The sequence below is a fragment of the Benincasa hispida genome, chromosome 6 (assembly GCF_009727055.1).
Source record: "Benincasa hispida cultivar B227 chromosome 6, ASM972705v1, whole genome shotgun sequence".
Taxonomy (NCBI): Eukaryota; Viridiplantae; Streptophyta; class Magnoliopsida; order Cucurbitales; family Cucurbitaceae; genus Benincasa; species Benincasa hispida.
Window position 1 is genome coordinate 12,186,280 of NC_052354.1, and position 11,203 is coordinate 12,197,482.

Consider the following 11,203-nt stretch of genomic DNA (forward strand, 5'->3'; position numbering starts at 1 on the left):
TCAACATGTGAAAGTAATTTGGATCTTAAGCACTCTAACTCTCGTCTTGCTGGAGAAGAAGAAAATGTGCAGAGGAAATAGATCGAAGAAGGGACGACGTGTAAAAAGGGAGAAAGGAAGAGGAAAAAGAAAAAACAGAAAACATAAATGAGTTGGGAGAAGAAAGAAAAAAAGAAAAAAAAAATCATGAAAGCAATGATAATATTGTAAATTCACAAGATCATGACATTAGCAAAGGGTCATTTGATATGTCTAAGTTATAAAACTAGTGTTCCAATAATATATTTTTTTTTAAGTTACAAACTATCATATTATTTCAATTGCCAAAATGAACATAGCTTAATAGTAATTGACATAGTCTTTCTTCCTAAAAGTCAAGGTTCGGTCCCACATACTGCAGTTGTTATACTAAAAAAAGTGCTCCATTATGATTGTCGTTTTCGACAATATGCACATAAAGGAACCAAACCTCAATTCTCAGAATCAATAAAACAATATGTCAATTAAACTATTTTCATTTGCAATTATCAATTCTTTGGTTAGAATATATAATTTAAAGGAACTATATTTTAAACTAAAAATAAACAATAAAACATAACAAAATTTAAATTTTCAAAGATTTTAACAATTTGTCAATTTTTTTTAAAAAAAGAAAAGTTGTAAAAACAGTCGTCAGAAAATACATGGAAAACACACCCAAATATGACACGTGCCTCTCTTTAAACAAAAGGATGGCATATTAAGATGAGAAAGAAGTCAAAGGAATGAAAAGACACTCTTAAATCCAACAAAAGGATCAACTTCCCTGCTTTCCGTGGCAGTTTCTAAGGAGCACAAATTCTGTCTGCTTTCTACAGATGGGCTCTGCTGCTTCTTCCAGTTGGTACTGATATTAGGGCTCTCTGGGCGTGGCCGCTTGTTTTCCTTCAACATGGAGATATCAAAACACACCATTGGCATGGATTCCATTGGACCACTTGAATCTCTTGAAGAAGCCTGATTCAATTTGCTGTATCTATCTCCTCCTCCTGCCTTTGTATTTTCAGAATTTTGGTGTACTACTGGAAAACTGTTGGCTTTTCGTTTAATATGATCGAATATGGTTTCCTCGGTTACAATTATTTTGCTTCCTTCTGTCTGAAGACCGAAGTCCCCTGTTGTTGTTATTATTAGCAATCATTAGAATTTGTTTATAACGAAGGAAATACTAAATGTTAAATTTGAGATTGATTGAAAAGGCATTCATGATCCAATATGCAATGTCGAAGCTATCATTAAAATGTTATATGTCATATCATATCACTATGGTCACTTTCACAATGAAGATCAGAGATAAAATCTAGTTGTAGATTGAAGCTACATCAACCTTATTTCTATCTATCCACGAGTTTATCTACTTTGTTGTGTTGTCCCTATTGTATTCGATAAATGTTTCTTCCAATTTGAAAGATTTAGGGAGAAGTTGGGTTGCTAATTTTTTCAGCTTGGTAGGTAATGTTATTAATGGTGGCCTTTTGTTTCTGCTCCTTGAGTTTGGGTGTTTTATGAAGTTTTTTTCAAAAAGAAAAAAAAAAAAAAAAAAGTTTTAGAAAACAAGTTTGTGTCGTCACCTTCCATCAATGTTTTATCAACAAGCTGTGTTGTCCACCTTCCAAAAACAAGTTTTGAAAACTAAAAAACTGGTTTATAAAAACTTGTTATTTAGAAAAAAAAAAAAAACATTTGAACTTGAAAACCACAGTAAAGATTGGAGGGCATGACTTTGATAAGAGCTAAGAGGTCAGGAGTTTAATCTATGGTGGTCACCTATTTAGGATTTAATATCCTACGAGTTTCATTGACACTCAAATGTTGTAAGGTTGGATGGGTTGTCCCGTGAGATTAATCAAGGTGTGCGTAAATTGACCTAGACACTCATGGATATATTTTATAAAAAAAACATAATAAAGATTTGAAGGGAAACACAATATAAATTTAAAATATGTAAAAACTAATCTAGAAAGTTAAAAGAAAAATGATTCTAAATATCAACCTTCCATTCTAAGACTATATTTAAAGCGAATAGATACATACCTTTATCAACATCCATGAAATGTCGTTTAGAAGTGATGTGGCTTTGTAGGGTCAGATATTCATTATTTCGTAGTTCCTTTCTGAATGCTGAAAACGAATCCACATTGGCATGAGGAGAAAGTTCATTTCTCTGTGTCACTTCCAATGCTTCAACCTGGAGTTCTAGCGGCTGCTTATTGTTAGTTAGACTATATGTCACTGGTGCAGGTGAATGAGCGCTACTTTTTGATGCAGCCAACACAGGAAAGCTTTTAGCTTTCTCACGTATGTGGTCAAATACAGTTCTTTCAGTGATGATTTTGCATTCATCTTCGTCGTTGCCAGTTGCAGGCTTGGCTGCCACAATTTCAAGTTACATTTTTCTTTGTTAAGGAAATCAAGAGAGAAATATAATACAAGGCACGAGTTTCGCTCTTGACTCTCAAAATTTTACGTACCTTCCTCCAAGTCTTCGTCTAAGAGGTTGAAACTCGGCCTGGAAATTTTTTAAGTGAAAGGCGAGAATATTTCTCAGCCTCAAATGTCATAATAAAGGTTTTGTCACGGCAAAGGGCATTATTTTCTACTTCGAATGAAAAGTTTCGAGATCTAGAAGTTCACTCACATGGAATCAAGTAATGCGTTTGAGTTGCCAGATATGGGCAGCTCTTCCGTTGCAGCTTGTGGTAGAGGTTCACTGTCGTCGTCAATGACATATACTTCCTCAGGTGGATGAGAGGATAATGGCATTCTTCCCCATTTGTTTTTCGCGTTTAAATTTCGTTCCATTAGTTGAACTTTTCGGTGGAGATCAATGCCAACTGTATGAAGAAACATTTAAAATCGTATCGAAGTGCGCTAGGGAATTTGTTAATCCAAGTGGGTTTGCAGAACTTCCGAAACAGTATTGATTCTTACTGTATTCATCAAAAATAAGATCGGCTTTGATCGTCAACTTTCCTTGTTGTGGATATGAGACAAGAACAACTGCACTGTAGGGGCTGCAGAAAGAGCAACGTAGTAGCATGAAAATGTTATATCGATGCTATAATTACTATTTTTTAATCAAATTATCATTAGACAACATAAGTTCACTTTTTCCACGTAAGAAAAAGTCAATATGGGATAAAGAAATTTTTACTCCCTCAAAAACGTCATGGAATTGGAAAGAAATAACCACCTTTTGAAATAAGACCATAATGTTTACTTACCCATAATCGTAATGATAACTAATATGGCATTTAAGAAAAATTTTGTTGGTTAATGAGCTATAGAAGGTTAAGAGGCTCGAGTACCTGGAGAATTCATCGACCCTGCAGCACCAAACAAATGGAGTTAAACTAAGTAGGCTACACTTGGAACAAGCGAAATTCACACGAGAAGTTTAAAGCACTCTCACCCAAAAAAGCATTTAGATTTATAAATATTAGAGGTGTTTAAAAAGCCCGATACTCGAAAAAATCGATCAATCCAACCGAATCCGTGCAGTTTGAGTTGGATTATCAATTTATTTGGATTGAGTTGTTCAAACAAATGAAAATTTTATGGGTTAGGTAGGATTCAAATAAATGAAAATTTTATGGGTTGGGTTGGTTCATGGGTTTACCTAATATAACCCAAACCAACCCGAATTATTATTAACTTTAAAATATATTTTTTATTATTTATAACACAATTGTTTATACATACACTGATTTTAATTTTATTTAATTCCAATATTTTTTGAATAATTTATTTTTTAACTCTTAAAAATAGTTTCTTTGCACTCTAAAATAAAAATTTTCACTATATAAATTGAAATTGAGTTGTTAATCTTAATTCAATATATGAAAATAATTAAATTAGATTTTTACATATTTACGTTTTGTTTCTTTTTAGAACAAAATTTTAAAATAAATGATCCGATTAGCCCGAACCAACCCAATCCAAATATTTCATGGTTGGGTTGGGTTTATTTTTTAATAAATGTCTAAAAAGTCTTTCAACCTAATCCAATCCAACCCAACCCATTAACACTCCTAATAAATATCTAAAACCTGAACCTTTGCCCTTTTCTTATAAAATACAGGCTAAGTCTTCTGCTTAAATTTATACATCAAAGTTTCAAAGTAATCACCTTATTTTCTCATGAAAGAGGATCTGGTTATCTTCTTCTGAGCCAACAATCTACGAGACAGAGTTCTCTGTTGCAACATTCAATTCTGGGTGAAAAAATAGAAATGATTATTTGAAGTCAACATACCATTTCAGCGTAATGTCGTTTATTTGGTCGGTAAGACTGGGGCAATCTAGTTAATGTTACTATGAGCTTGGCCTTCGCTTGCCTAGGGCATTCAGCTTCCTCGAGCTTCAGATCCACTTCCGGTGGTAAAGATGATAATGACTCCTTGATATGATTCCCAAATGGGTATTTTCTGCCAGTGACTATCTCTATTTTCCTTGGATCAGCTTCAGCAAGTTCCTCAAATGATTTTATTCCCATAGAATGCAACGCCTTCAATAAATTATATGAAAGGATTCATGGAAAACACAAAGGAGTTTCATCAAGAACCTAATAGACAATGTTTAGGAAGCAATAAGAGGTTAAATAGAAACCTTCGCAGTCACCATTCCGATGCCAGGTAATTGTTTGAGTAAATAGGGACTGTCATCCCAGAGTTTCTGATATAAAGATTTTGCAAGAAGCATTGAGTTGAATGTTCCTTCGTAGTTCTTTCTGTATACAAAATATTCTTTCATGCATTTGGCAATTCTGCATCCATTTGAGCAAATAGAATTCATGTCCTGTGCAAGAATACCAGTTGTAACAACTTCTTTCGAGCACAATATTATTTAAAAGCCACTTGCTTTATGAGAAAATGAACCTGACTGAGGGATAAATCGTGAATTAAAGGGTCACCGGTCAAGCAATCATTTGCTAAAATAAATATTTTCTCTTCTCTCGTCTGTATACGCTTTTTCTTCTTCCCATTTTCACCAAGAATGTGAAAACGCAGCCTCCCATCTTTATCATTGTTTACATCATTTAGAAGCTTCTTCTCATTGCGCCTAAGCTGGATCCCTTTATTTCCCCAAATTATTCATATCCTCCTTCAATTGAATTCTGAAAAACCAGCAATATTCACAAGGGAAAAGATCAGAGACGCATACAAGCAATTTCCTCGGCATGGCAGATGATATGTAGCGCCTCCTCTAGACTACAAATTTCAGGGGCATGCATAATGTGTTTCATGGTATCAAACTTCAAATAGTATTTAGTCATCAACCTCCCGGGATCTGCTGACAAAAAGGGAAAGGAAATCAGGAAGTTCTATTTCATTCAATAGTAGAAATAGTTGATGCCGTTCTCTAAAGTTTACCTAGTGGCTTCAAGAGGAAGCCATCTTCATCCATCCAAATCATTTGATGTCGAGATAATTCATTTACTTTCTCAATGCAAATGTCTGATTGTAAATTACCATAGATTATAGTTTCCAACCAGAGCATATGGAGGGTTGAGTACACAGAAATATTACCAAAACAATTCAATTAAATTATACGATAGAGTAAGTTATAGTACCTTCCATGTGCTTCTCCGTATTATGATTAGGAATTCCATTTCTTATAGCATATTTCTGCGGATTCTAGCTTGCAAATAAATTTGTACGATTTTTTTTAAATGGTTAAGATAAAAACAAAAATATCTGGAATATATAATCAAAAGGATGGCATGGGAAAATGTACACACCTTTTTCATTCTTACATACAAATACGAACACTTCATCCATTCAATTGCTTTTATTATATCTGGGATGGTCATTTGAACTATCTCCGCATTTAAATGCTCCGTCACACATGACAGCAATCTAAATTCGAGAGAGCATATGTAAAACAAAACATTTGAAGTGTTCCATATAACATGCTCAGTTAAATACATACTGCGATTCCACAATTTCACATCCATTCAGGAGATTCTCATACAAATGGACCTAGAATAGCAATAAGAAAAATCAACTCCAAAACAAATTAACTTTGTCAACTTCCAAGTGAAGAAAGAAAATGAGAGAAATGAAGCTAGATATCATGTCATTACAGTGTCTCTTCTTGTCATGATTATGACAATTCCTGTGTCATCAAATGGAGGCCGACCTGCCCTCCCACACATCTGCGTATAACAAAGCGGACCAGATTTTTAAGACCACAAGACAATTTCCTGAAAGAAATAGAAATAGCCAATCTTATCTTGAAATAGCCAATCTTATCTTTCTGTGAAATGTGATTGTGAGTCTTTTCCACCGATTCCACCGCATTTCACCACATTTCAGAAAGACACATGTTGGATCACCAAAGAAAAGAGGTGAAAACAGGAACCAGGAAAAAAGCATATCGTGACAATGAAGAACCTGTAGTATGGTGGACCGATCATATTCCATGTAAAGGCCCTTCTCCTTGTTACTACATGAATAAGGTAGAAATTAGATGTGTGGGATATAAGTTTCAGTTAACTTTCTAGCATTTTTCTTTTAGAATCCCCAAACAAGTTGAATAGAAAGAGGTGCTGAACATACAAGTGCTGTGTTGATTTTATTATGACTGTATGTGCCGGCAAGTTAATTCCATGAGCAAGAGTATTTGTAGTGCAAATAACTTGAATATCACCCTTGAGAAAAAGACTTTCAATGAGATTGCGATCCTTCAAGCAAAGTCCACCATTGTGATAGCCAACTGTAAATGTGAGATGTTTATTTCCACACCATCAAGTAGCCAGATAATAACTCAACAACACGAGTTTTGAAATAAATTCAGGAAGACATGAGTGCATTAAGAAAAGGAGAAGAAGTGAGCCCTCTACCACCATAAAGAATATTAGATTGCATTTGCTTATCACTGCATGATAGTGAAGCTTCTCGTAATCTTTCCAGCTGTTCCTTGCTTTTGATAAATGGATTTGAATAACCGAAGGTCATTGCTGTTTGTGAGAGCCGTTGAGCTGCTTCTTGCGCTCCTTTTCTAGTTGAACAAAACACTAATGCAGATTTTCCTCTTGAATATTGCATGAGAACATCTGTGAACTCATTTGGAAATCTACATTTCTTAGTATAACAATATTAGATGTGCGAAAACAGAAGCAAATAAAATAATATTGGTTAAGAGAAAATTTCTTGGTCCCACTTACCAAAAATGTAGTTCTGAAGGCGCTGTAATACACAATGAAACGAAGTTGGAACTGTTAGATAATTCCAAGCATACTTTATGCTCATTGTGACTTCTTGAAAGTAATCTATTCTATTCTATGCAGAAGTTCGATCAAGTACCTTCTCAAACATGAAATCATTTTTAGCAGGGGCATAGCCTGCAGAAAATTTACATAATTAAGTATACAACAGGAAAACAAAAAACAAATACAAAACAAAACACATCATGTGCTGCATACTTATTGGTATTTCCATTTATTCTAAGCACTGAACCATCTCGTACTTGCACTCTACATTTATAAAATAGTAGACTGCACGTGACAAGAAGAAAACCAGAAACTGGTAATTTCAGAAATCAATTACCGAAAACTTTGCTGGTTAACTTTATAGGCCTCATTTCCTCTCCAAACCTGATGGAACATTGAAAACCAAATGAAATATGCTTGATCCAGCAATGAAGACACTACATATGGCTGCTATTTAATACCAAAAGCGTACCTTTTAACTCCTTGAACAGGGACGCTAAGCCATTCCGCTGCAACGGTATAAATCAAATCTTAAGATGCAACAAAAATTTAAAGTATTTCCATAAACTTGGAGGTGCAACTTAAACTAATAATAAAAACCTAACGTAAACTTACCAAGATCCCCAATATTTGGGATTGTGGCAGATACAGCTAAGAAGCGAACACGTGAGAGAGGACTGGATTTCATTTCGGGGTTGCGAGCAATCATTTTAATTCTACTAACTATAGCTTCCAACACCGCTCCACGTGGGTCATTCAAAAAATGAACTTCATCAATAAGTACAAGAGCTATGTCACTGAAGAAGCCCAAACCACCATCCTTTATGCGATAGTGAGTCACTGCATCAAATTTCTTTAATGTAAAAAAAAAAAAAAAAAGGTATTTAGCCATCCTGAAAATACAGCTAAAAATGAAACCAATGAAAGTCACCACTTACATTTACAGTATGGGATCACTGCATCAAATATATGCAAGTGACATTCAAGTAACAAGAAGTGCCTATAACTATTGAAATTTAAGACTATGCAGCTTGGGGCAACCATGTTAAGCAAGAAGAATGGCTCTCTGGAAAAGAATGTGAAAATAAACTTAAAAGAGTTCTGTGGCTAATAGTGTTATTAGCATTCAATTGCACGTGGCCTTAATTTCGTCTAAGCATTAATACATGAAATAAAGGTTCTATATCCTCACGAGAATCCTGTGTTCAAAGTGATGACCTCAGGCGTTGTTACAATAATGTCAGCTTCTTGTATATTCTTCACGTTGTAAGTTTCATTATCTCCTGTTAGCTCCAAACAGCTGACCCCCCAAGACCCGAATTTCTGATTCCAATCACGGACCTTCTCCTGTACTAAGGCCTTAGATGGGGCAATATATATCTGCATAAATATAAAAGAAAGATGGAAAGCATAGTCATCTAATACTGAATGCAAATAAAAATTCAACTTGAAGGTAATTTGTCCGATGCAAGAATAATATCCCTTCAAAATTGTAATTTTCCCTGTAAATCATGTTTTTTAAAAAAACGATGCGATAAATAGTAGCATCTTTGTGTACATGGACAAACATACCCACAGTAAAAGAGAGCTAAGAAGCAATGAAACGTGGAAATTTGTTGAGGAGAAACAATTCATGCTCATGAATTGAATAAAAAATACTGCAATGATTGTCCTATATTATGACAAGAATAAATTTAGCATTCTCTTTACACTTGTCCGATGGCATAATTGCATGTGGCACCTACGCTTTTTAGAGTTCCCTTTACATGGACGAACTTCCCTTCGGCAATAAAATTTGAAAGAAGCCTCAAAATGCAAAGCTCAAACAGTACAGTTTTACCACTCCCAGTAGGTGCTGAAATGACCATGTTTGTATCGGAGTTGAAACAAACAGGGAAACATTCACTCTGCAATGAATTGAAGTACCTGTTTGTAGTGAGAATAATAAGAATGGATTAGCTTAGTTCACAACTTGAGTCGGAGAGAACACAACATATATAAGAGGAAACAGTCATGTGAGAATGTGTACTTCAATTTTAATTTCCAATATTATCTCACATCTTTAGGAATTAGAAAGCGACAATAAGTTCGTCAGTTAAAAGGTTAAGATGGTCGATTTCTACTCCAACTTTGAACTTCCTTGAAACTAGTTTGAAACAAACTCTGTGATATCCTAATTGAGAAATAATGAGAAAGTAAATACAAACTCAATGGCAGAACTGATGCTTCTAAACAGACTGATAGAAAGCGATGATCAGTTCGTTCTATTGCAAGAAGCAGACGGCTGAAGAAGATATGCAATGGGCAACATAATAATATGCCTAACAACTAGAAGATTTACAGAGTTAAATGTGAAATATATAATATGTATCGTTCAATTTTGGGAACTTGTTGAGTTTGAAATCAATCAAAGAAAAATCATATATACTAACTTAATAATCGATCTACTGTAGTTTCTGAGTATATCAGAGCTCAAGTTTCAACAAAATTGGCATGTTACCTGAAACTAAAAGTCGACCGAAGTGGTGCGGGTAAATCTGACACGGATTTCAGTGAATATGAGTCCATGATCGCGTTAGAATAATTGAGTTTATTGATACTGAAACGAGGAAAACACTACTGTCAATAGTAAGATCTTCTATACACTTAATAAACAGATAATAAAATAAACACAGCATGTTTAAACATTACGAAGAAGAAACGAAGATTTGCACATTCGTTAGTCAATCCTGACCATAAACATCCAGAGATTCGGACGGAAACGTCTATAAAACAAATACAATGTAAACGAACCAGAAATACGAAGAAGCACCGAGAATTCAAAGGCTCAATCAAGAATGGACGTCCAAATTCTTTAAGTGAAAAAAAAAAAAAAAAAAATCAATCCAAGCAATGAAATCATGCAGCGGCAAACTCAAATTCAGAACCGTCATGAACGGAATCCGTCGAGAATCTCGCAAACATTTAATACACATTTATGTAATATAGCCAAAACTAAAATCGAAGAACGGTGTAATACCGAAGTCGTTCTGAACTCTTACCTTAACAGAAATGTTTCATAACAGTTTGTTCAGGCATGATCAATGATGAAACTAGTATTCCATTGTCTGTGCACTACTTCCTCTCGGCGGTTAAAATGAACAGATTCGGGAATTTCAGTCTCGATGTTCGTTTCGAGAGCGCTGTGAAGCCTTTGAAATGCGACGGCAAGAAGAATGAAAATGAAAACTTAATTCCTCTGAAAAGGTAAGGAAATAAGTTCAAAATGAAAATGGCATGGAAGACGAAATTGAAATGTCCACTGTATCACCCGAGTTGAAATGGCGGGAATCTGTATGCGTAGGCTGCGGCGATTTGGGAACCTTTTAATTTTTTTTATTGTTAAAGTATAATTTTGATTCTCAAGTTTCGTTAAATTTTAATCGTTATAGTTTCAATAAATCACAACTTCAGTTTTACCGAAATTGATTGGAAGGAAGTAAAATATATGAATATATATTTACAATATTTATAGTAAAAATATTATAGATAAAATTTTTTTAAAAAATCAATAATAAATTAACATTGACAGTCAAATTTAAGATTTATTGAAAAGATATGTACTGAAATTGAACCATTAAAAATATATAAATTAAAATTGAATAAATTTAAAAATATAGGAACTAAAAGCAGTATTTAATCTTTTTATATATATAACGTTGAGACTTGTTTTACCTTTTATCCCTAATTTTGTGAGAGTGGAATTTGATGCGTTTTTTCCTTCTGTTTTTTTTTTTGTTAAGCTATGAAAAATACACTATACATGAAAATTGAGACATGAATTGTTATAGCAATGGTCTAGAATGAAATATATAGATAACTACATCGTTTCTAGTCTTGATATCATTTTAAAATTTTAAAGGATTTCTATTCTAATGATAGTTTTGAAAGTTTATAAAATATGAGAGAATT

General features: G+C 34.0%; 1 protein-coding gene across 1 annotated transcript; it reads right to left on the reverse strand.

Annotated features, from left to right (window-relative positions):
• Window positions 1-691: 691 nt before the first annotated feature.
• LOC120080231 (DExH-box ATP-dependent RNA helicase DExH17) lies at window positions 692-10,483 on the reverse strand. The gene is made up of 28 exons (XM_039034811.1): window positions 10,294-10,483; window positions 9,753-9,851; window positions 8,998-9,178; window positions 8,471-8,632; window positions 7,868-8,105; window positions 7,725-7,761; window positions 7,590-7,636; window positions 7,347-7,384; window positions 7,208-7,229; window positions 6,884-7,096; window positions 6,600-6,756; window positions 6,435-6,486; window positions 6,125-6,196; window positions 5,971-6,020; window positions 5,780-5,897; window positions 5,612-5,675; window positions 5,412-5,495; window positions 5,203-5,328; window positions 4,917-5,113; window positions 4,648-4,836; window positions 4,295-4,546; window positions 4,169-4,218; window positions 3,348-3,365; window positions 2,971-3,053; window positions 2,678-2,873; window positions 2,511-2,548; window positions 2,074-2,409; window positions 692-1,154 (listed from the first exon to the last, which is right to left on the reverse strand). Exons 2-28 carry the CDS (start codon window positions 9,818-9,820, stop codon window positions 757-759), a joined length of 3,486 nt encoding a protein of 1,161 aa, XP_038890739.1. The 5' UTR covers window positions 9,821-9,851; window positions 10,294-10,483; the 3' UTR covers window positions 692-756.
• Between the last annotated feature and the right edge of the window lie 720 nt (window positions 10,484-11,203).

Excerpts from the sequence above, each read along its gene's own strand:
- LOC120080231 (XM_039034811.1), bottom strand. The coding sequence starts at position 9,820 with ATGGACTCATATTCACTGAAATCCGTGTCAGATTTACCCGCACCACTT. Across the intron at positions 5,329-5,411 it reads CTTCCTCTTGAAGCCACTAG|ATCCCGGGAGGTTGATGACT; the intron begins GTAAACTTTAGA and ends TTTTGTCAGCAG. Across the intron at positions 4,547-4,647 it reads TCGGAATGGTGACTGCGAAG|GCGTTGCATTCTATGGGAAT; the intron begins GTTTCTATTTAA and ends AATTTATTGAAG.